Source organism: Condylura cristata, unplaced genomic scaffold (genome assembly GCF_000260355.1).
Source record: "Condylura cristata isolate star-nosed mole 26May11 unplaced genomic scaffold, ConCri1.0 scaffold00006, whole genome shotgun sequence".
Taxonomy (NCBI): Eukaryota; Metazoa; Chordata; class Mammalia; order Eulipotyphla; family Talpidae; genus Condylura; species Condylura cristata.
Genome location: NW_004567107.1, coordinates 37,489,540 through 37,514,838, shown reverse-complemented (window position 1 = coordinate 37,514,838; position 25,299 = coordinate 37,489,540). Strand labels below are relative to the sequence as shown.

The 25,299-nt window shown below is 43.2% G+C and overlaps 1 protein-coding gene across 8 annotated transcripts in view; it reads right to left on the bottom strand.

The window, feature by feature from the left end:
- Window positions 1–25,299, bottom strand: part of TRPM3 (transient receptor potential cation channel, subfamily M, member 3) — a 466,950-nt gene that overhangs the window by 49,633 nt on the left and 392,018 nt on the right. For all 8 annotated transcript variants that reach the window (XR_001145147.1, XM_004677587.1, XM_004677602.1 and 5 more), the window contains 3 exons: window positions 20,048–20,176; window positions 14,389–14,640; window positions 8,118–8,292 (listed from right to left, as the gene is read on the bottom strand). Coding sequence is in view for 7 of the 8 variants with exons in the window: in XM_004677587.1 (XP_004677644.1) it covers window positions 8,118–8,292; window positions 14,389–14,640; window positions 20,048–20,176 (556 nt within the window). In the remaining variant the exon portion in view is untranslated. The remainder of the gene's footprint in view (window positions 1–8,117; window positions 8,293–14,388; window positions 14,641–20,047; window positions 20,177–25,299) is intronic.

Genomic DNA, 25,299 nt, shown 5'->3' with positions numbered 1-25,299 from the left:
AGTCATATACATAGTAATCCTTGTCTGCTTTTCTGCTGGCACACCTATGAGCTCTTTCTGAAGTTCCTCACTGTTGGCTTAGTGTTCAGCACTGCCAGGGACTTTAGAGTCTTCTCAAAATCTTACAGAATCCCATTTTTAGATCCCCTTTGCACATGTTAAAGAGGACATGTTCCAGCATAGTTTTTAAGGAAATTTGCTTTAAAAAGTTGCTTCTATTCAGAGGGGTACACACTTTTTATACCTTCCTCTCAGTGATAAATTTGCTCCCTGTAGGTGAGAAAATAGTACAACCACTTCACACAAAGTTAACTTTTCTTTTTCAAATATGACTTTTTGGGAAGTTTTTAATTATGATGTAGGACGTGTTTAGAGTTTTCATGGCAGCGTAGATAAAGCACAGGCTTTGGAGACATGCAGATCCACAATGGACCAAAGGCAGACTTGCACAGGAGCTCAACAGAGCCAGGATGGGCCGAACACTCAATTTAATTACAGGCAAGGTATTAACAAGTCTAGCAAACATGAAAGAAAAAAATACAATATTCCAAGGTGATAGAAAGAACTCATTGAGCAACGTCACAAAGAATACAGGCTATTGCTAATTTGAAAAGCAGAGCCTCCTCTGAGATGCAGAATTCTTCAACTACCTGGGGATGTTCCGCTTCAGAATCTGGTTTTTCTTCACCACTCTATAAAGTCTCTAATTCTATCCTTTTAGGGCATCAGAACAATTTTTCCCCCAGCATGATCTTGGAAGCCCGAGCAAAGACTCTTTTAGCCTGCCTGTGAGATCTAGATATCATTAGTCTCATCTGATCTCTTAACTACCTGATCTCTTCCTCTACCTGAAAACTCTGGAAAAGTTATGCCACCATACTGCTCCTACTTATCATCCTCTACTCCTGCAAACTGCTCCAATCAGCTGCTCTCCCCTGTGTTACTGTTCTCATATGATGCTGGTCTTTCTGCCCAAAGAATTTCCCTCTTACTTCTCCCTTTCCTCTCTTTTCCTTGAGCCTTTTGGAACATCCTTACCATTGAACACCAACCCCTCTGCTTTCTCATACTTTTATATACTTAATCCCCCCCTTCCCCCCCCTTTTTTTTGGTCTTAAATAAAATCCAACATGTAGGATGACATCACCTTCCTATGACCTTTCCAAATGGAAATTACACACCTTCCTGCATCCACCATTGTGGTTCTCAGAAGTAATGTCTGCATTCTCATTAATACTCTTTGTCTCTTATAGCACTGTTTTTTACTTTTGTACAAAACCCCTTTTCTTCTTTGAGTTTCAGGTTAGTCTGGCATAAGATTTCTTGACCACTTGCTCTCTATTATTAGGAACAACTTCAATGCCTATAACTACAAACAATATATATTACAATATAGACATTATAGAGCAATATCTATATATTACAAAAGAATCCAGCTGCAAGATGGTTTGACCCAGCTTGACCTCAATTCCAGAATATCCTAGAAATAATTCTCATAGCTACCCCTGTACTATATTACTGTAAATTGCTCTACCTCTTCATTCTAGTCACAATAGCTGACTAGGATGTGAACGGGATTCTTAGTTCTCAGTGTCCTTGGTGCTGAGGCGAGAACTCTTGTCCTTTCATCATTCTTTCCTAGGTACTTAGTAATATCATATCCTTACTATCTTGTCTCTTTATCTTAGACATCGAAATGTCTAACTCCGAGAACATCCTCAAATACCCTATGACCCTTTCTTCCATATCAACATAGCAATCAATCTTGTATTAAGCCAACTATATGTCTTTCCTGTTATTCTCTCTGGTTTCCTGAGTCTTGACTAAGAAAACATATAACCTAACTAAGCAAAAAGGTTGCCCTAAGCAATTCTTTGTTGTGTAGTTAGAGACTTTGCTGAGTGGTGACTTTTCTTCTCAATGCTCCACTTTATTGTCATTTTCTTTTTGCCTTCCCTTCCTCCATACCTATACAGTGCTATGTTGCCTAATAAATGCTTGGTGAGTTATTGGCAGGTCTAGAAAAGATTAAACTACTGTAGTTGGGTTTTACACTTTCTACAGAAATGAAAATTCTCTGGCCACAGTAATCAGTGACTTCCTAAAGGTCTAACTTAATGGACTTTCCTAAATATTTACCTAATTGAACTCTTCTCTTGCATTTGATACTATTCATGCCTCCATTCTCAGTGCTCCACTCTGGCCTTCTTTTCTCTCTTTACCTGCTCTTCTTGGCCATCTCATCCACTCCCACTACTTGTAGTTAAATTCTTTATTATCAAATCTGTATGTCTATCATAACTCTTTTTTCTGAGCTTCAGAGTTCTAGATACAAAAAAGCTTTCTTTACGGTGTTCCTGGAATTCTCATGGGAACCTCAAACTTAATTCAAAACAACTGAACAAATTCCTCTTAATTTCTTCTCTCAGGTTTTCTATTTCAGTAAATGCTAGTACTCTTTAGACTATGCCAGACTCCTAGGAGTGATGTCCAGCTCCTCCATTCAACATCTTCATCAATTCCCCATTACCACTTTCTGTAGCATCTGACTTCTAGCTGGCTCCTTCTAATTTGACCTTCTCAAGTCTCCTCCTACCTATCCTGCCCATACTAATAACCATGACATGGTTAATGTTCTCTCACTTTTATTTCATCCTCTTTTATGGACTCTGCATTTTGCTTGATATTTCTGACTAAAATATATATGAGATTATGACTCTGTCAGCCACAATCTACCTCCTATCTTTCTCTTCAGACCCATCTGTCCTGCTTTCTGCCTCCTGCTTCACAGCCGACAATCAACCATATTAAACCAATTGCTGGGGCTGGAAATTCCCACACTGAAGCTGAGTCTGGGATACCATTCTTCTAGTTTGCACCCCTTTATTCCCATCTGCCTAGCGAATATCTGCTTCTATTTCAGGATTCAATTTAAACTTTCAATTCTTTGCAAGGTTTCAGCCACCTCAGGTAGAAATGAATATTTTGTGTGTGTGTGTGGGGGGGGGGTTCCATCACAACATATGAATATTGTCCATGTCAGTTTACCTCTCTTGGACTGTAAGCTTCTTGAAGACCACACCTCTGTTCCATGCATCTTATCCAGTTCATAGTAGGAGCAAATAACTATCCATTGAGTGAAGAATGAATGAACTTAAAATGGAGCCCAACCTGTGAGCAAAGAGTAAGTTGGGTGGAGCAATAGATAGAATCATCACAAAAGTCAGTCTGCAGGGTCTGCACATAGCTCTGCTAAGTCTGCTAAGCTTCAGTTTGCATTAGCAAACAAGGTGGGTGGGTATCCTGTAGAATGTAAACTGACTTTCAGGGGCAGAATATGGGGGTGGTGCTTCACATTGGCTTGTTTCCTGAGCAATTTGCCAAAACAAAGCCCAGCAAAACAGTTACCCCCTTTCCAAAAAGTTGGCACTGGTTCAAGTTTCTCTTTTCCAAAATACTTTCTTTGGCCAGGCAACAGTCCCCACGCTCTAGCTGTTAGGCATTAGTGTGCTCAGAATTCATTAGAGAAGGTCAGTCCTGAATACCAAACAGATGCACTGGCCCTGAGTTTCCAGAACTGGTGTGTGTATATTGAGATGCAGAACAATAGCCATCTTCTCCAGTTTGTGCTGTTCTAAGCTTCCCCATAAGCAGGTGTATTTCACAGTTTGGCCTTGGACTATCCTAATTTCCACACCTGAAGTGAGGAATAAATTCTTTTGAGGCAGAAAAGTCATGCTGGAGAGTGTTTTAGCTTTAAGTGCATATACATGCTCCTTCTTTCTTGACAGAAACAGCACTTTAAATCTCATCAACTTCATAGAGATGCCATGGGCACAAGAGAGGAGGATTTTTTTTTTTAGTAGCAAAACTTTTGTAATATGTAAATGAACAAAGAAATCAGAGAAAAACCCACTCAAAACCAAAACCTCTCACACTCTGTCTGGATTACCTCTTAATTTCATATTGACAAGCTCTAGGCAATAAGAGAAAAAAAATATTTGGCACATGCTTTATGTAGATTAGATAGTCTATTTGGGAAGAGTGGAAGTGACCCGGTAATACTGAGTTATCATGATTGAAAGTTTTGAACATTCTGCTTTCACAGGACTACCCAACCTTGCAAAAAGACTCTTAGAGCCCCCCCCCCCCCGAGGTGCAATGGGTTAAAGTGCAGCACTGTCAAGCCAGCTGCAGCCGCCTCAGCATGGGTTCGATTCCCGGCCAGGGAGGTGACCCACATGGTGGGTCTCTCCTGACCCGCCTGCTGCTCCCCTCAGCAGTGTACTTCGTCATTCTGTCTGTTTCTGTTCTGCTCCCCACTCTGCTCCCCACTCTGTCTCTTAACCGCCCCTGCACCCCTAGCCTGTCCCCCAATTGTGTATGCATGAATAAATCTTAAAAAAAAAAAAAAAGACTGTGAGAGGCAGAAAGAGGGACTAAATTTAGTCCCTATTTAATGCCCACAAGAAGAGGAGGATTCATTGCCCTGCTGCCCTGGTTCAGCTGGGGAATCTGAGTGTAGGGCATGCAGGGCAAGCATGCCCTATAAATAAAGGGAAGTCTCATTCATTCAGAGGCTTGAAGAAGGCTGAGATGCCCCATTTTCTCTGCCAGCAAAGGGATGACCAGGTATTTCGCGCATCAAAACTGAAACCAGGTTTCTCAACGGGAAAGAGTCCATCTAATTTTAGCTTTATGCCAGAGTTAGCATGAATATGCTGGAAAATGATCCTGCTGCTCTCCTGTTCTGAGGGCCTGCTTTGCCCTCAGGCCTCTGTGGACTCTGAGCAGCTCTCACACCACACGGGTCACCACATGAGGCCGCTCCGGCGGATGTCACCATTGGTAGCCGCGTGTTTGGCAACCTGCCTCCAAGCCATCTCCCGGCAGCCTGTGCACTGGGCCTTAGAGAACCAGTGTCACATGGATCACAGGCACCTGAGATGTGCTGGGCCTCTTTGAAAACAAAACAACACTAAACAACACTGAAACCAGAAAAACAAAAAAATAAAAACCAACCAACAACAGCAACGAGTTCAAGTCGATCACTTCATCAGGGTGTTCAGTGAAGTGTGATGTCCCTCTCCAAGTTTCATTTTCCTCTGCTTCCAATTATGTCCTTGACCTCTCTTCTGCTCCCAACACTAGAATAAGTATTTTAGCCTCTACAGATAATATAGATTAAAGCTGGACTGTCACTCGTATTAGTCTAGTCTGACTCGGAGGTGAAAAGTATGTTATTTTGTGATTTTTTCAATGATTCCATTCTTTTCCTTTGATGATAGTAAAGCACATTTGGAAAGTAACCTTACATGTCCCATTCTAGTTTTTCTGGTCTTATTACTAGTCTTTGGGATTGGGACAAAGCACAAGGAAAAGCAGCGGAATGTACATAAAAAAATCCATTGTTTGGTAACATTGCCTCCCAGAAGTGAGGGCAGTAACTCTGTCCTCTCTTCTGAGGTGTGAGACAGACCTTAGAACCGGCCCCTAGGGGCCCACTATACAGCCACAGACATCCACCCCAATTAAGAGAGTATTTCCCCAAACATGAAATGGGCGCAGCAGTTTTGCAATTAAAAACGAGAGTTGGATATGGAGCGCGTGCATTATGTTACAAATGAGTCACTCTGAGAACGTGTTTGTGGATGAGCAGCGCTTGGAAAGGCCCCCAAAGGGAACATCCACAGGTTGGCATTGGTAGACCCTGGGCAGGGAAGCGGGTCCAGGTGGCTATGAGATCCCATCAGCCTGAACACATGCTTCACAACCAGTCTGCACACGGCACGGAAGAGCAAGACACCGCAGGGCAGCGTTGACGATTTATACCTTTCTCAAACAGCATGGTACTGGGGCCTTCTGGGAGGGCAGTTCTGAACGACCAGGTGGGGGAGTCACCTGATCCCCGTGGGACCCACCCAGTGACATAACATGAAAATCAAATCATTCAGAGGATAGAATGACCTTGATCAGATAGCAGGACAGATTTGCGGGCAACCTTCTGTACCCATTTGAGAAAGGACAAATACTCTTTAGCACTTTAGACAGAAAACTGGCTGATTTAGCTTAGAACAGTGACTGCCTCTGCAGTCATTTCAGACCATCCTGAAGGACGGGGAGTGGGAGAGAAAAGGTGTCTCGAAGGTCTCATCCATCCAAGGCTGGGTCAGTTGCATATTCAAATTTAGGGTAGAAATTGATACTTGCACAGGTAGAGCACCACAGAGGTAATTAACAATGTGGGAATCTATTTGCATACTTCACTCACACAAAACACTCTCTTCCATCGCTGGGGGGGTTTTCAGTTCTAAACTACAATCAGCCCTTCTTTTCGAGTAACAATAAAAGTCCTCTTAAGCAGCCAGATGGCAGTGTTTGTTGCACTAGGCTGGGTTCATAGTACAACGTCAATAAATGGCCACTTGTAGAGGGACAGACAGAATCCCACTTATAAAAAAACTACATCTCCCTCCAACCACCCCAAAATGTTGCATGATCAAAACACTCATGAGAACTTCATCTCATTTGAGGGAAGAAAGGAAAACGAGAAAAGGCAACATAATGTAAATAAGAAAGCAATTTCTTGGGGAAAAAAAAAGTACGTTTCATCTCTTAGGAGGATGATCACAGGTGGATGTTCTAAGTGTTGTTTTGCCTTGAGGGAGATTTTTGAAAGGAGGATTTTGAAAGGCAGATCCCCAAAAGAGTTTCCTCCAGTCCCTGGGAAGCTTTGGTGAAGGCTGCACATTGTCAACCAAAGATATTACAACTTGGACATGGAGTGAAAATTCTTCCTCAGTGAGTTGGCCAAGTCTCATGCAATGAATATTTGTTCCAATTAGGTGTTCCAAAACGCCTTCTTGCCTCAGATAACTCATTGAGAAGGAAATGGTATTTGTTTAAAATTCATCATGGAAGGGAAAATGACATACTGGTGTGTTCTCGCCAGAGTACACACGTTCTTCACAGGCCTGGAGGACTCACAGTCTTTGGTGCTTTGTCCTGATTTTCCTGGACTCAGTCCTGCCTGGAATTGGTGGGGGTGGGCGGAGGGACGCTGACTAGTTTCTGCTTCTGCTCTTAATAAGCTAGCCTACCTGGTTATGTAACCCTAATCCATGTCCACAGTCAAGGGCCCAGATGGCTGGCCTGTCAGCAGAAAAATGTCTCAAAAATGTTAATTCAACAATGTTGGAGGGATGATATTTCTAGAGCTAAACACCTCAGGGAAAATGAGAGAGTCACTCCTGGGATATTTCTTCCTGGTGCTTTCTTCCCATCATTTCCCAAAACCTTGTGTGTTCTGACATTTGGTCCAAATAAAATGCTGGAACAGACTCTAGGATACAACTGTCTTCGAACTCCACACAAGAGGAGTGTTTATTCTAGAGACTCGGCCTCTATTAGGGCGTGAGACATTGGGGCCTGTTGGCTCTGCCTCCCCGCACTGAATCACTTCATGCTATAGATGCTATTTTTTGTATTCTGGCATTTACAGCCAGCCACTCTGCTTATAACCTAAGGCATTTTCCATACTTCCAGGCAATGAATACTCACTTCTTTTGAGTCTCAATAGCACATAATTTAAGACAGTGGGAAAAGGACCCAGAGAATAGTTTCCAGTGCAAGGAAAACACCATGCAGATGTTTGCCCTCACTCTTGAATTCTGATGGCGAAATTGAGAATTGTTTATTTGTTCTCAAGTCCAACCTAAGGAATTTATTTTTTAAAGGCTAGGGGCCGGGTTAGGACCGGGGAGTAGTGACATAACGTATTCCTAAGATTGAAGTATTCAATACATGGCCCTGAGATTTCTAATCCTCAGAGAATTTAGGTCTTTATAAATGGTTCATTTCTTGATCAAATTTGGCACACCAGATGTCGACTCGTGTCACAGAAAGGACATAGCTGTAGAAACACCTGAGGACTACTTTGCTAAAATTATGTATTCACTTTCTATAATTGCTTTTTTCCCCCTCCAAGATAGCAAACTAAGAATCGGTCCTCTATCTTGAGCCATTTATTGAGAACAAACAAATGAACTCAGAAAAGACATGACCCAATTGAAGTTAAATACCTGACTTTGGTGTATGAGAATCATAAACTTGCTTACGGTCTATCTGGTCTGCAAACACTTCCCCATAAATCATCCAGTAAGGCATGTAGAAGATGTTCTTGGCCAGTTTCCATGATGGCTCCTCATTGGGAAAGAGAATGGCTTGCCGGGCGACCCCAAAACTCATCAACACCACCAGCATAATGATGACAAAGTACATCATGTCTATCATCTGGAAAGGTGGAGAAGCAGAGGGAGAAACAAAAGAAAACCCATAAGATCAAGTGTTCCTCTAAATGATGACGTGGATGAATGAAGGAGGCTCACTGGGGAGAACAGCTGGCAAAGGATGTTTCAGTAGGGAGCAGTATTCAGACAAGAGGACACTTGGTCTATGAAACCCAAAGAATTTTATCAGTAACTCCAAAGTCATTACATTTTCCAGTTGCTGTCTGTAAGACCTAGTTAAGATGAGGCTTTAGAGGCATATAACATAGGTCTCTCTATGTATCTGGTAGCTTGTCTCTGCTCCTGGGGGAGACAAATGCCCTCTGAGGGTTTCTTTCTTTTTGGTAAAACTGGAAAGGGGGTAGTTGAATGATTTCAAGAACTATTGTGATACTGTAAACTTCTTAAATTCTAAAGGTGGTTGCATACTGCACAAGTTTAAGGAAATAATCATTTGTAAACAAAGCTAAAGCAGCAAATACCATCTTATTCTTGTGGCCTCCCAGTGCCCCCCACCTCATTGCATAGTGTCCAACTACAAACCAGTTTCAGAAAATCACTCTTCTCCTGCAGTGTGCTGTACCAGCTATGGGGGGGTGGGGGATGGGGTGGGGGGTGATTCTCTAAGGCATCTGACAGCCTAACAGACCATGCCTGTGCCTACTGCTGAAATCCTGTACATTTGACAGAATTTGACATCTTCCTCCCATTCCCTGGCCTCTGTTCAAGTACAGTGTCATCTGTTGTTCCTCTTTAGTCTTTTCATTTTTGTTCTTTTTATGATCCATGTTATTTAGGATCTGCTTTTCATACGTCAAATTACTTTTCCTTTTATCATCAAAATTAGAGGAGGGTGTAGTACCCACTCTTCTGCCTAATTCATTTACCTCTATTGTTTAGAAAGTTTCCATCCATTTTGGCCACAGAGATACTTGTCTTTTCTCAAATGGTTTAATCGTGACTCCTCCCCTCACTCTGCCCACAGTGAAAAGGAGGTAGATTTGTGACCAGAATCCTCTCTTTGAAGTTTTACAACTCAAGCTGGGAGAGAGATGCTCCCTTTCTCTCTCTGTAATGATGTGAATTTAGAGTGTCTGGGATTGAGTGCCCCACTAGTGAAATGAAGCAGCTAAGAGAGAAAGAGAAGCGGGCAGGGAAGAAGAGAGAGAGAATGACCGACAGAGGTTGTCTTACCTAGTTGTGGATGTCATGGTAATATGTAAAGTCATTATGCCTTCTTGTAAGTCCTTTTGGGTTTAAGATAAGTGAAGAAGGATGTCTATCTGTAGCAGCAAACCATCTAATACAAGAAGACTGTCCTTTCCTGAACATTAGACTACCCGGAGGGATGCCCATTCAATAATAATGTAGGTGTTAGTTATAAAATTTTATTTTGAAAAGATATATTCCATAATATCTGTTATTGGAATTAAAACATTACCATCTTCCTATATACCTAAGTGCACTGGGGGGTCAATATATTTTAGGTTGGTTAATCAATTTTTAGGGCAACTTTAAATTGATCTCTCAAGTATTGTCTGATTTTGAAACTAAACAAAAGTTTCTCAATATTTGTTCACTGTCCTTACAAGTACATGCTCGTTAGTCAGCCATCCCTTTCACAACTCAGAGGCCTCAGAACTCTCTTAAAATGAGCAAACCAGCTGTGTTGAAACATTTTTTATAGAAAACATGTATCTGTTTTCATCCTTTCTTTTTTTTGTAAAATTCTTTCACCATTTATTTACAAGCAGTTTTATCAATGAGAAAACACAAATGTGCACCTCATAGTATGTTTATTTAGATAGATTAAAAGATGGGGGAGAGGAAAGTGTGTACTTGTGAGATTTGGGAGCTGGTTTGACCCAAGAAAACTCAGCCAGTAAATACAGCAACTGTTATAATTTAATTTCTCAGGACTGTTTTCATTCAGATTTGATTGTGATATTGATCCAAATGGTCAAACCAATCAGCAAGAGGAAACATTTTTTTCAAAATCCTCAACCTCAGGTATTTTGAAGAAGTCTTAGCTTCCATACAATTATTAAAACCTAATAGAATGGAGTGTGGAGACAGAACATTGCTATGGAACTGAGGCTGGCCAACTCTGCTTTTAAGTCTAGCTTTTTTAGTTGGTTCAACGTTAGGAGGGCTGAATTTGTCTCATTTATGTAACTGTAAGTGTCCTTTGGTTGTGTTCTCTACAGGAGAGTAAACTGTCGTGGTTAACAACACATGCGCTCAGGTGTTATACTACTTGAGTTTTCATCTTGACTCTGCTAGTAAAAATAGAAAGGTGGTCTTGGGTAAAATTACTTAATCTTGTTTTTCTCCTGTGTAAAATGGACATATCGTAGCAATAATAATGCATCTTTCTTGGGTAAGGATTAAATGTGGTCAGTTCTTAATAAACGTTACTAGAGTTAGAAGGAAGTTGAGCTCTAGTTAGTTTGAATCTTGGCTTTGCCCTTGCCCGGGCTCAGTTTATTTACTTATTAAATGAAGATACTAAAAAACTATTTCATGGGGCTGTAATGATGATATGTCTGATGTATTTGCCACAGAGGAAAAAACAACATTATTTTTGTTTTTATTCTGCATCATATTAGTTTGGGCCTATGCTTACAGCATTTCATTTGGAAATGCACTATGAAAGAAGGGTGTCAGGATTCTAGGCACTGTTCCTGGACCTACAGATCAATTTGAGTCACAATGTAGCGCAGGCTTTCCATGCTGATGGCATTTGATGTACTTGTTTCTTGTATAATGTGAAGACTCATAGAAGCAATTTCATAGTGGACTCCTGATCACTGCTGTGTCCAGGAAGCTCAGCAGCTCTGTCCCTTGACCACTGGGCCCAGTGAATTACTTGGCTGTTCAGCGCTGATTAGGGGCTTTGTGATGTTGAAAGCCTTTCAGAATAATCACATCTGGGCATTTTTCGTTATGCTTGAAGGCTGGTAGTCTATCTTTCTCACTGATAAATCCTACAGCATATTTTACCTACTTTCTGGATCAGTGACTCAATTATTGAACTAAATATCGTAAGAGGCCCATGAAAGAGAACAAAGCCCCCAAATATACTCATTTTCTACTTATTCTTGACTGATAAGTGAAGTCATTCATAAGTTAGAAGGTGGAGAAAATGTAGTACATCTCTCTTGCTCACTCCCTAAGTAAGGTTTCATTTGAGTCAAAACCGGGGATAATTATGCCATTATTAAAATGATAGACATGGATTTTAAAATAATTTCACTACTTTCACGTGACTTTAGTTATTTCAAGTATTTAAATGCCACCCAATCTTTTTAGGGTAATATATTTGGATTTTTTTTTCTTTCAGATTTGATTTACTGACAGAAAGTAAAAATTAGCAAAAGACAAGCAATCAGAATATGTAATTGTGTAATAAATACAATGGTTCTCAACAGACAGCAATTCCCCTCCTGTCCCCCCAGGGGACACATTTGGAGACATTTGTGTTGTCATATTGTGTGTGTCTATGAGTGTGTGTGCATGTGAGCACATGCGTGTTCCTACACTACTGGTATCTAGTGAGGGAGAAGCTAGTGATACTGCTTAATTGCTTATGAAGCATAGGACAGTCCCTCACATAAATAATTATCTAGTCCAAAAGATCAGTAGCGTCAAGGTTGAGAAAACTTGGCCTAATTTTACAGCTGTTATAGTTCTTTACTTTCACTGGGTCCACTTGAGAATATGCTTATGAATCTCACGGAATTGTGTTCTCTCTGCCCAGAAAATTCACACGCCTACACATTTTTATATATAAATTCGGTGGAGGGGCCACAGATCTGCTCTCTCCTAAATCTTTTCCATAGATTCTAAGTTGAGAATCTGGTTTCAGACAGGAATTTTCACCGTCATCTCAAATTCATTACTGAAGTACAAAGAGGATGATGTAACAGCCAGTGAAACAGATTAAGATACATGTTTTTCCTTAGCCAGAAATCCCCAATTAGGTAAGTAACTTAAGTTTGTTGAATTCAAGCTTTCCCTCTCTAGAATGGGCATGGTGATATTTTCCCTAAATAATGCCGATCTCATAAATACCAACCTTTTGCACAAAAGGGTTAGGCATAGAGCAAATAACTATGCTTACCAGTTTCCCTTTTACTTTTTTTTTATTGTGCTTTAATAAACATAGTATGAGCATAATAACAGAAACATTTGAACCACTACCTACTATTAGCCAGACACTGCTGGCTAGTTAATGTGCTTTTTTTTTTTTTTTAAGATTTACTTATTTATCCAAGAACTGGGGTACAGGCCAGAGGTGTGGATGTGAGAGGATTCACCAGAGACAGAGTGGGGAGGAGAACAGGCAGATATACTGAAATATACTACTGAGGGGAGCAGCGGGAAGGTGAGAAGAAATCTGCCACATCATGTGGGTCAGCTCCTTGGCTGGGGATCAAACTCATGCTGCAGTGGCTGCGGTTGCTTTATAGTGCTGCACTTCAGCCTGTCGTGCCATGAGGGAGGGCCTAACATGCTATTTCTAATCATTGCAACAACTGTATGTGATAAGCATTTATTACTACTTTAGAAACCAGTAAAGTGAGTCTCAAAGAGGTTAAATAGATTACTCAAAGTCTTCTAACCCTTCATTATTGATTCAAATTCTCTCTCTTTTGGCAGAGTTTGTCAGTGCTATTGTAGGATGAGTCTTGGTCATTTAACATTCATTTCAGTGTAGTTTCTCTCTCTCTCTCTCTCTCACACACACACAGTATTGATTTGTCAGCAGCAATGATGTATGTAATAAAAGTTGAGTGGAAATGATAAAGGTCATCTACTGACCAATTATTTGTTTCAGTAGCTTGGACACGGAAATGCAGTGGAAGTTACTGGCAAAGAGTCTTTTCAGAGGATATGGGGATGTGTGGATGTGCTTGGCTTTTCGACGTTTGTCCTGTGAAAGTGAAGTAGGGGATACACTGAGCAAAGCAGGATAAGTAAAATGTATCCAGTTTCTGAGCTCTAATTTTTTTCTGGTGAGTTTGGAGAGCCTGTTCACTCGTGCACATGGATGCTATCTTTCCAGGCTCAGTCTGAAATGGGTGTCTGGTCAAGGCATTTTGGAACAAGTTCATAGCCATATGTTGGGAGGCATATTACTTTGCCACTTAGGATTCTTTTTTTATTTTTAAGAGTAAGATAAGTGGTATCATTATTCTAGAACTTAGTTTTAACAGACATCATTTTTTTTGTTAAAGCAATCATCTTCTGCAGTGTAACAAAACATGATACAGTATAGAACTTCATGTTCAACTCAAACTCTAACTTGATTCAGTTCAACCTGATTCAAGTAAATGTTGTTTTCCTTCCCGTTACTTAGAGAAGGACATTCTCCTCAGACATTCATTTAAAAAAGAATCTGTTAAAAATGTGGAGACCCAGGACCCTCCCTGGTAGCACAGCAGGTTAAATAGCACAGCACTAAGAAGCTAAAGCCACTTAAGCATGAGTTCGATCCCTGCCCCAGAAGTGACCCACATGGTAAGATAGACCTCTCCTGATTCGCTCGCTGCTCCCCTCAGCAGTGTACTTTGTCAGTTTGCCTGTTCTGCTCCCCACTTTGTCTCTGCTAATTCCTCTCACTGCCCCTGCACCTCTGGCCTGTACCCCAGTTCTGTATGCATAAATAAATAAATCTTAAAAAAAATTTTGATGACCCACTCTTTTCCAAGATTCTGTGGGAAACTGCTCCTGTTGAGCTTTGTATACCTCTCTGTCACAGCCTTCTCACACTGCATGAGACTGACTTTTCTCTTTCATCAATATTATGGGAGGAGACTCTTTATATAGCCTACTCCTAGTCAACACCCAACTTCTATGTGGCACAAAATAGATGATGTTAATATATGTGTATTTGTCAGTTACTAAGGAAGGGTGAGTGGTAGTTAATTCTCCAGCTATATATATAGATGTAGTCAAACTCTCAAACACTCAGAAGGAATTAAAAATTAAACCACCCCCAGGTCAGCTCAGTCAGACGTTGATGGCAAACCCAAATGAATGATCTTCCACTCCTTGGAGAACTGAGAACATGGACTCATGTTATAATGGTGCTTACCATTTTTCCAATCATCATTACATATGGGCCCAAATATTTGTTCACGCCGAAGATGTCTAATAGACGGATGTACCAATAAATGATGTTGACACAATAGATGACCCTCCCGTCACTTCTGAAGGGCTGGTCTTGGAGGCGAAGGATCATTCCCACGGAGAACAGTAGGATGGCTATGAGGTCGGTGACATTCCAGTACTCCTGCAGCCACACCTTGACTTTCTGTAGCAACTTCCCTGGCTCTGACATCAGAATCTAAAAGGCACGAAAAAGAGTGCAGTTAAGTCTGATTTGTGTCTCTATTTCCAGCCCAGTTAGAAAGTGCTTGGTGCAATAGTGGATATCAGTGTTTATTTTGTCTGCCTGCATTTCCTGGAATACCTGTATGCTATGAGTGTGCAACTGAACTGAAGCTTAGTTCAGATGCAAATATTCCAGAGGCAGATATAAACAATACACTTGATTGCCTACAATTCTGCCATACACATTAAGGTTTTGCTTTATAAAATGGGTGATTCATATTACCTTGCTATCTCCAACACCCCCCTTCACTCGATAAACAGTTACCACATTGAGTTACTGGTCCACTAACTTAGGACGACTCTTACACCCACATCCTCTGCATCACACATCCTATCACCTCGATTTCTAAATGCAACCTAATGTAACCACTTCTCACCACCTCCGGGCTGCCACTCTATTCTAAGCCCCACCACTCTCCCAGATGATTGCACAGACTTCTGACTGGTATCCCTTCTGTGATGGTTCCCGCCCAGGCCCAATCTTTACTCTGAGCAGCACTCTGAATGATCTTTAAATACGTAAGCCATTTGCACTGGGCCTAGTGTATTCCAGTTGTAATTAAAGCAGAAGGTAGAGAGAAAATAACTAGAAGAGGTAACAAGACAGTCTGTTAACCTTGGGCAGAGAGCTCTGAAGGGCACAGCACTAGGGTTTAAAAGTGAAGGGGGAGCAGGTCAGGGAAAGGAAGCCAGAGCACCGTGAGGACGGGTTCCTCCGAACTCTTTGAGGGGTTCTCCTTGCTGTGAGGGACAGAATAGCTCCTTGCAAATGGTGCATTCTATATTGAACTATATATATTTTAGTACACATTTTAGCTGCTGGTTCTGGCTGTAAGTTCCTTAGAACAGAAAGCATGCCTCAATAATAAAATATTAATCATAAAACAAACCAAACTAACAAAACCCGAAGCCAGGATGAGGGTAGTGTGTGAGCAGGGAAAAGTTCATCATGCTCTGCTTTAGGCGGAGTTGTTCATTTCCTAACATTTCTTATACCTCAGTGTTAAAAAGAGAGATTTTAGAGATATATGGACAGCAGCAAAAATGAAAGAAAATTACAGTAATTGAATATTTAAACCTGACAGATTTAACTCCTTCTGTGGGATCACCATGAGCTCCCCTTCGCCTCCCCTGCAGTGTCCGTGCTGAAGTAAAACAAGCCAGTCTATGCACAGGACATTTGTACTTGCTTCTTGTGTTGGGCGTCTTCTTCTCTCAGAGTTTACATGTCTGGCTCTCCTTATTCTTTGATGTCTCTGTTCACGTTTCTGGTTCAAAGATGGCCTCCCGACTCCCACCTGCAGTTGTCTCCACATCCCCAAGCCACGCTCTCATGCATGCTCTTATTTTATATTTTGGAAGATTTTATCACTATATGAAATTCTCTCTGCATGCATGTGTCTACAATACCTGTGATCCCTCCACTCATGCCTCTATCTGTCTGTCTATCAACTGTCCTCCCTCTCCCCACTCACTGTAAACTGAGGGCAGACTCTTTGCTGCCCAGCACCTGACACATGATAGACGTATTTGCTGGCTGACTGGCTGCTGCATGGGCACTTCCCAGCAATCCTTTTGTCTCCTGTGTATCTTAGTGGCTGGGTGGGACTCTGCCTTACCTCAAACCTAGAGGGGCGTTTTTTGCTACCACACCTGTGAAATCTACAGCTGAGTAGAGGGCACCCCCTTCTGCACTGTAGCCTGCTCCAGGAAATGGGGGCCAGGGAGGCCGTCCTGGGAGGGGAGGTGGTGGTGTTGCCTTCCTGAACCTCTGCGCTTGCTCCTGAGATGTCCACCTCTCCCGGCCACAGCGCACCCCTTTTCCAACTCAGACCTCTCATGTGGAGGAAAATAAAGACTGGGGCCAACTCTAACCTGCAACTACTTATTTGCACCTTCAAATCCTGTTTAGAGGTTTACCATGGCCTGAGATACTAGCAGGGAGGTCTTTGTGAGTGAGGACCTGGGCGTGGAAGCTGCTCAGGAAGCCGGGAGTGCCAGGGAGCCTCTTTCCTCATCCTCTGTCGTCAGTGTAGTGGATCCTCTGTGTGGGATCCTCACTTCTAAACCCTAGTCCTGGGTTTCTCAAACTTTAGCCTGCAACAGAATTACCTGGTGGAAGTACAGAGGGCTGACCTTACCTCTGGAGTTTCTGCTTCCAGAAAAGCAGCCCAAGGTGTGCAGCTGAAGAGTTTACCAATGTAACCAGTTCCCAGGTTGTATGGGTGACCAAAGGCTAACAATGACTGTCCCCCCTGCCCCCATCAGGGATGCCTGCAGCTGCTGGGGTCCCGCTATTCTATCCTCACCACCACCTGTGACTGGCAAAATCTATGTGTGTGGCTGAGGTGGCATGGGGAAGGCCTAGCCCTTTGCCCACACTCTGTTGAAGCTGCTCAATGTAGAGGCTTCATTTTTAAATACAGGCATACCTTGTTTCACTGCCCTTTGCAAATACCATATTTTTGTTTTGTCAGCAGCTGGAGAAGAGAAAGTCACAGGGTGGGGCCTCAGCTTTTCATCCCTCTGCACCCAAGCCTCTTGGCTGTCATGTCTCTTTTTTTGTTGCACTTTCATAAACATATCTTCACTGTAGGCGCCCCTCAGATATATTGCAGGTTTGGTTCCAGACCACCACAGTGAAGTATCACCATAGAGCAAGTCACAGGGATGTTCTGGTTTCCAAGTGCATACGAAAGGGATGTTTACACTACATTGTAGTCTATTATGTAAGCCTACGTCCAAAGAAACAATGTACATACCTTAATTTAAAAATACCTTCTCGCTAAAAAAATGCTAACTGCCGCCTGGGCCTTCAACCAGCACTGACACCTCTCAGAATCTCTGCGTTCTGCAGACTGAACCCTATGGGTGGAGTGGAAAGAGCAGTGGGCCTGGGGAGGAAATCGGTCAGATGTCAGACTCAGCGGCCCTTTCTAGCAGTGGGATGCAGAAAGGTTGCTGAATCCTGAGTCTCAGCTCCTGAATCTGTGAAGTGAGGATGTTACAACAACTGCCTGTTTACCTCTCAAGAGTCCAGGGCAGGAGAACCCAAATGAGATAACGTCTACCAACGCACACTTGTACGCAGCTACATGCTATTAAGGGATTACGGTGGCTTGTTTTGGTGACTGTGTGCAGAAGTATGTGGTTCTGGGAATGGGAGGCAGCCTGTGAAACCACAAAGCCCTCCAATGTTTCCCTCGGGCAGCACGGAAGTGCTCAGCTTTTCCACACTTCCCGGATCTTGCGTTGCTATCTTGAGGGCCCGAGTCTTCCTATGAGACAACATGAAGACAGAAAGGTGGGGTCCTCCCCCACTTGGGGGTGAATATCTCTTTAATGGGGCATGGATTTGGGTAAAGGGCTACCTCGCTGGGCCGAAGAAGAAGAGGTCAGACACTGAGGACTCAGTGTCTCTCTCCCCACAGCTCCCACAGAAGCGAGGGTGCTGGGGTTGTCCGCCCGCTGACCCCAGCCTCCAAAGCCCTGCCCTCTCTGCTATTATATGCCGCCTCAGGAGAAATGGATATCCAGGCCTTGAGGTTCCTGGCAGCCCGCCTGTTTGGCAGCCTTTTCCAGAACAGTCCGCGGAGTACAGACTGCTCCCTGTCTTCTTCCAGTCTAGTCCCTGGAGAGATTCCAATCTCCCTGCTCAAGTCTTTTCCTTTTCTGCTTATCATGGGGAAGGAATATGCATCTGGGCGTTAAATACAAGAGGGCGAGCTGGCACTGTACACTCGCAGGGCCTTTCGCGGCCCCGGGCTCTGCTCTCAGAGAGCTACACAAAGACCGAAGCAAATTTATGGCTGCTTTTCAGTTTACAAATGGAAATCCACAATAGTGGGCAGGAAGTAGAAGGCGTTATGAATGGGAAGACCTACGTGTGGACAACTAGCTGGAATGAAGCAAGATAAGCTTCATTAAAAAAAATATATCCAGTCCCTTATAAAATGAGGCCAGGGTATCCACACCCAGACTCTCAGTACATGGGCATGCTGGTTAGAATTTAAACAGCCGCAAAGCAGTTTAAAAACACAGAAGAAAGGATCTGACTATATATATATATATATATATATATATATATATATATGTATATATAAAATATATATATTATATATATATTATATTATATATATAATATATATAAGTATATATATAATATATATATTATATATATATTATATATAATATATATAATGTATACATATATTAAGTATATATCAATTCCAGTAGGACTGCAACTAAAAGATCTTTGTCTCTAGAGGAGAACATTCTAGAGCTGAAACCTAAACGTTGAGGGCCTTTTAACTTGTCTTAGTAATGAAAGCCAGGGTAAATTTGTGGATTGGTAGGAATCCTTTGCTCTGTGGAGCCCAATATATTTTCTACTTGCAGGGAATAGTACAGGGAATAGAATTGTTCCGAAGCTCTCGAGGGTGCCGTGGACTTGAAAGGCAGCAATTCTCAAAGAAAAGGTCTGTTCTACTGCCTTGGGTTCCAAGGGAAATGCAGAGGGATTGTCAGACTGCACTGCCCTGCCTTCCCTAGGGCTCCGGGCTGGGACCGGACTCGCGGAGTGTGCTGGGCGGGGCTGCAGAGCCCCCTGGTGGACTGTTATTTCCTCACAGTCACTTAGCGACTGAGTCTGAGAGCCCCTGAGGTTAGCTTTGGCTTAAATAAGTCAGCCGCGGGTGTGTTATGATGGTTCCTTTTTGGTGATGGGGGCGGGAGGAGATGAGAGGGACCCCCTTCCTCGAGCTGAAGGGCAAGAAGTAGTTTCACTTCACCTCGGGGGCACTTGGGGCTGGTGGAGAAGCTGGTGCCCAAAGTGTGTAATAAATATTGAGAGGGAGTAGACCAGAGAATAAATAAATGATTGAAACTATATAGGACGCCCTAGCGTGGTGGAAATGCTTCTGGGATGTTGTTAGATAGTGTCCAAAGACACCCCGAGAGAGGGCTTGTCTTGGGAATTAAGAGGAGGAAATTTTGAATTCTGTAAAAAGTGGAAACATGTAAAAAGGCACGCTTATAGGGACAAGTGAATAGGTGTATAAATAGTGACGAGAGGATTCAGGGCTTTCTTGGGGAAAGACCTATATTTGCAGAAAACAGACTAAATCCTAAGCACATGGGAATGCCAGCCCTCTAACCACACCCAGGAAAGCTTCCCTAGCTTGGTCAAAGAGAAAAAGCTCCAAGGGCAGGTGCATTGTCTCTGCGGCAGTGTTAGAGAAAATACTGAAGTTTCTGGGATCCCAAGCATCCCCACCTCCCCTCCATCCCGAGATGTAACCAGCCCCTGCCTTTCTCCACTGTTTTCCTTTAGAGACACATCTCTCTTCCTTTCTGGTTACCTCTCGCATCTTTTCAATTCCCAGGGTGAAAATATAGGAAATGACGATCCATTCCTGGGTGGAAGGCCAGCGCTCCATCTTCACCAGCACGATGTAGTTGAAGAGCATCAGGTATCCGATGTAGGCCAGCTGTCAGGAAACACAATACAGAGCTCTGGTTGCAAGGCTGGAGCCCTGCCCTTGGGCAAGGCTTCAGTCCCCACAGCATAGCACAGCACAAGGTCAGCACAAGGATAGGAATTCTCGTGAACTTAAAAACTCACGCTATCAGATGAATAAAAAAAGGAAAAGACAGCACTCTTTGAAATAATTTAATATGAAAACTTCTTTTGATGCTTAAATGTATTTCTAGGATGCAGTACTTTGCTTGGACCTGTGTCATGAAGCATCATTTTGTTTGCAAGTACCTAGTGTCTCTGGTCTTCTGGCTAAAAAGGGACCCTCTCCTTTCAGGGTCTTACTGGTGCAGGAGCCTCGGGTCAGCACAGTGCATCTTGTCTGGTGAATGCCAGGCTGCTCCAATATCCACGAGAAAGGAGACACATGCTATAACTGTAAATTGGTTAAACCAATGTAAAAATAGTCCAGACTTTATTCTGGAAGCCCCACTTTCATGAGCTAATGTCTTCTTTTTTCTCCTACCTTAATGAACTTAACTGGGGAGTACCTTGGACCCATTTTACCTACTTTCCATGTAGCACTTTCCTCCCCTAACTTGGGCTATTCTTGTCTCTTTGAACAAGAGACAACAGAGCCATTTATAGAAAGGAATGGGTGTCTGCAGCTGATGTGGCTTGGAGTGAGGCTTAACCCTCATGAGCCCTAGCACCATCACTTGAACCCTCATATGAATGGCTGAGCATCCCAGGAAAGCTTCTCAGGTTTCAGGTTGGGTGACTGTCACTACAGGACTCAGTTCTATCAGATGAGTGGGGTGCAAGAGGACTGTGAGGCTCTTGCAAGAAGCCTCTGTAGAAAAGATTTACCCCGAGGAAAATGGCATTTGAACTAAGTCCTCGCTGGGCAATGATTCAGGCTGAATAAGGTACTTGTGGGCTTTAGGGGCCTCAGAAACAGTAAGTGGGAACCAAAAGTGAGTTTATTCCAATCTTCTGTATTTTTCAGAGCCTCAGAGCAAACAAGGACACAGTGTGAGTGAAAGGATTGAAGCCTTGAGGGCTTTGGAGACACGGGAGAGGGGGCCTTGGGAGCCCTGGGGAGCAGCTTACCTGGTGGAGAGAGCTGCAGTCTGGCTGGGAGATGTTCAGGGAATGGGCAGTCCCACAGCACTAGAAAAATACCCCCCTTTTTTTGATAAATGAATAACTAGATGCTTAATAGGAGTCAGAGATATTCTCACTATTGAGGCATTTAGAGGCTCAATCTCCTGAAGGGTGAACATACTGAGGGGCTCCCTGGCATCAGGTGTGGCAGCATGAGATCAGGTGGTTGCTGGTGACCTGGCAGGGCTCTTTCTCCACCTGAGAGAGCTGTTCAAGGACACGCACACCTGGACCCATCGAAATCCATGCTCAACCCTCCCCTCCCTCACCAACCAGAGTACAGGCTCTGCAAAACTGTGTGGGAGGCACACAATTTGGTAAACCTTGGATTTAAATCCAGCTCACTTATTTCCAGCTGTATCATTTTGTGTAAATTCACCTGTTTGGGCTTCTGTTCTGTGAAGTGGAGATGCTTGCTTTTGATCTTCAGCATCTGGGGGAAGGCCTGAAGGGTGTGTGTGTGTGTGTGTGTGTGTGTGTGTGTGTGTGTGTGTGTGTGTGTGTGTGTGTGTGTGTGCGCTTCCTGATAGAGAGTGGAGATCTAATGAATCTACCATATGGTGGCTAGTTTTACTTCTTGCCTCCTTTTCAAGAAGCAGCTATTCCTTTTTTCTCCTCTTACCCCAGCTCTTGCATCCTTTTGATCCCGTCTTAACTATTCCTACCTAGCCTCCCAGTTTCTTTTAAGAATTGTTCTCATTACTGTTTATGCTTCTTTCCCTATCCTTATTTTTAGCTCCTGCTGCTTCTATAAATCACAGTTGACTCTAACATGACCTTTTCTTTCCATAATCAAGCTGCAATATAATATTTGGTGACAACTCTCAAAATATGGATTTCCAAAATTAAGACTAACTATGTTTAAATGGCACAGCAGAGGATGACTGCTATCTGGGAGCAGCTACCTGGGAGCTGGCTAACATGGGGGGACTTGGGTTACCTTAACATGATGCTCATGTGTAAGCACACATGTGCGCACGAACATACATGTAGATAGGTATTCTGTCGGCTTTAAGGCTGTGAAGAGTAGGATGACCTTTTGATTTTTGCTTAAATCAGAAAGGATCCTATGGAAATTTGTATTTTATATGCTTACATCTTTTTATAAAATTTCCATTAACCAAGATGCCTGGTCCCTACACTACGAAATGCAAGCATCAAAGCCTGCAGCAGTCTCCTGTGGATTGCTGGAGGGAATTAATGAACCCCTGGAGAGCAGAGGGGCTGGTGTCAGTAGAGGAAGCATCTGTCCCCACTAAGCACCCCCGGGGCCTCACGGTGGCATCCTCTCCTGCTGGGCGCTTGAAATGGACTCTTGTCACCCCATGGATCTGGGAGCCAGTGGGGTATCTGTCCACCTTTTTGAAGAGAAGGGTACCCAAGCTACTCCTTGGGGAAGCTCGCTAAGATATGCAAGTGAGGTATGTAGACATGAGGTGTGTCTGACCTCTTACCTTTCAGAGCCTTTTGGAAGTCAGAGTGGGAAATACAGGTACAGAAATAAACCAAAAGCAAGTGGGACTTTCAGCATAAAGCTGAATTTTGTTGTTAAGTGTCTCTGAAGATTGAAAAGATCAACATACTTCATCTCCATTCACTTCCTTGAGGCCTGGGCTTTATCAACACATAACTGTGCATTGCTGAAAAGGCACATGTGTCACCACAGTGGAACAGGGTTGGGCCCCACTCTGATGGGTTTGTGAGAGTAATGCTAAAGGGAGCTGGTCACACGGGCCCCGCGCCCTGAAGTGGCGGCTTCACAACTTGCCAGCCACAAATGATACCAGCAAAGCAGTGTGTCCAGGCTTTCCCACCGAAAGCTTGTTGAACACAGTACCTCCCAGGCCCCTCCCTGGAGATTTGGGGGCCAGAAATTTGCATTTTAAACAAAAGTCCACATTATCATGGAAGTTTAGGAAAAAATGGAATAAAAGCAACCCTATTTGGGCCAGTGGTTTTCAATCTCGCTGTTCATTGCAAACTGGGAGATTTGAGATATCCTGATGCCCTGGCTATACCCCAGAGCAGTGAAGACAGAATCCCAGGTCTGGAAGCCAGGTAGCCGTGTTTTTAAAAAACACATGTTGGGCTCTCCCAGCTGGTGCAGCAGGTTAGAACACAGCACTATGGAGCTCTCTGCAGCCACCACAGTGCAAGTTCAATCCCCCAGCCAAGAGGTGACCCATATGGTGTAACAGACCTCTCCTGTCTCACCCACTGCTCCCCTCAGCAGTGTATTTCAGTCAGTCTACCTATTCTGCTCCCCACTCTGTCTCTGGTGAATCCTCTCACACCCTGCAATGCTGGCCTGCACCCTATTTCTTGTATACATAAATAAATAAGTCTTTAAGCAATCAAAACATGTCACTGACATCCACCCGTGAGGGCATCTATGATTTAAAAGCATCCTGTCTAACAAACTGCCTCAGTTGAATAAAAGGACATTAGAGGAATCAAGGGGTAAAATGACTACTGAACACAGATATTGGGAAAGGAAAGTGAATAGTCTGTTCATAAGAGATAAATAATTCTCTGTAGGTAATTCTTGGTACACTTTTTTTTTTTTAACATTTATTTATTTAGGGCCCTCCTTGGTGGTGCAGCAGGTTAAAAACACAAAACTAAGAAGCTAAAGCCACTTCAGCATGAGTTCGACCCCCACCTGCCCTGGAGGTGATCCACATGGCGTGGCAGACCTCTCCTGATGCTGCTCCCCTCAGCAGTGTGCTTTGAAGATCTGCCTGTTCTGCTCCCACTCTGTCTCTGGTGATCCTCTTACTGTCCCTGCACCTCTGTCCTGTACCCCAGTTCTGTATGCATAAATAAATACATCTTTAAAAATATATATTATCTAGATGAAAGTGTTGTGAGGTCAGGGAGAGTATGTGTAGCTCACTGAGAGTGCCTCAGACTTGGAGCTCAGTAGGTGGTGAGACCATTATTGTTGAGTGTCTGGATGAGTGGAACTCTGGGCATGGCTGTGTGTGTGTGTGATGAGTCTAGAATAGCATCGGCCATGTCTGTCTGTGCTTACGTGTTCCAAGCACTATTCTAAGGGCTTTACATAGTTTATCACGCTTAATCTCTATTAAACCTTACAAAGTAGGTGCTATTCTTATCCCCTCTGAAGGAAAGTAGGACAGAGTGTTAAGGTAATTTGTGCATGGTCGCATAACAATACTAGGACAGATGGGATTTCTACTAGGGCTTCTGACTCCAAAGGCTGGGCTTGTCATCACTAAGTAGTTTTCTTGAGGCACAAATAATATACATCTATATAAAGTATATAAATAGAAATGATTCTTACACAACTTATTTTCTTGTGGGGGATTTTTTATGCTAATAATTTGAACTTTTATGTTACTAAAAAAATATCTAACATCTTTATTTTGGTAACTTCCCTTTCTCTCTCAGACCATACTTTAAAGCAATGACTTTCGACTGGTGGCAGCTTTACCCACAAGGGGACAGTTGGCAATGTCTGGAGACAATCTGGTTGTCACTTGCAAGTGGGGAGTACATCTATGGAGAGAGGCCAGGCCTGCCGCTAAACTTGCTACCATGCATCTTCCCTCCACAAAGAGTTACTCTGGGCCAAAGCCAGCAGAGCGGAGGCCAGAAAGCCTTGTGGAAAGAAAGTCCGCCCTGAGTGCTAGCATTTGAGACACAGTCATTTGAGTCATCTGTATCTCAGACTCAGGTTATCCCATTATGATTCACATATTCTGTGGGGGGGGTGGAGGTGGGGTGCAGCCACAAATTCAGATGCCCTGTTTGTCATGTGGCCCAGTTTTCCACGTGGCTGCAGAGAAGCAGAGATGTCCTGGGCCAGAGGGTACCTTAAAATATCATGGAGGTGGTCCTCCCTGGTGGCGCAGCGGGTTAAAGCACTGCACTGAGAAACTAAAGCCACTTCCACATAAGTTCAATCCCCGCCTGCCCCGGAGTGACCACATGGCGTGGCAGACC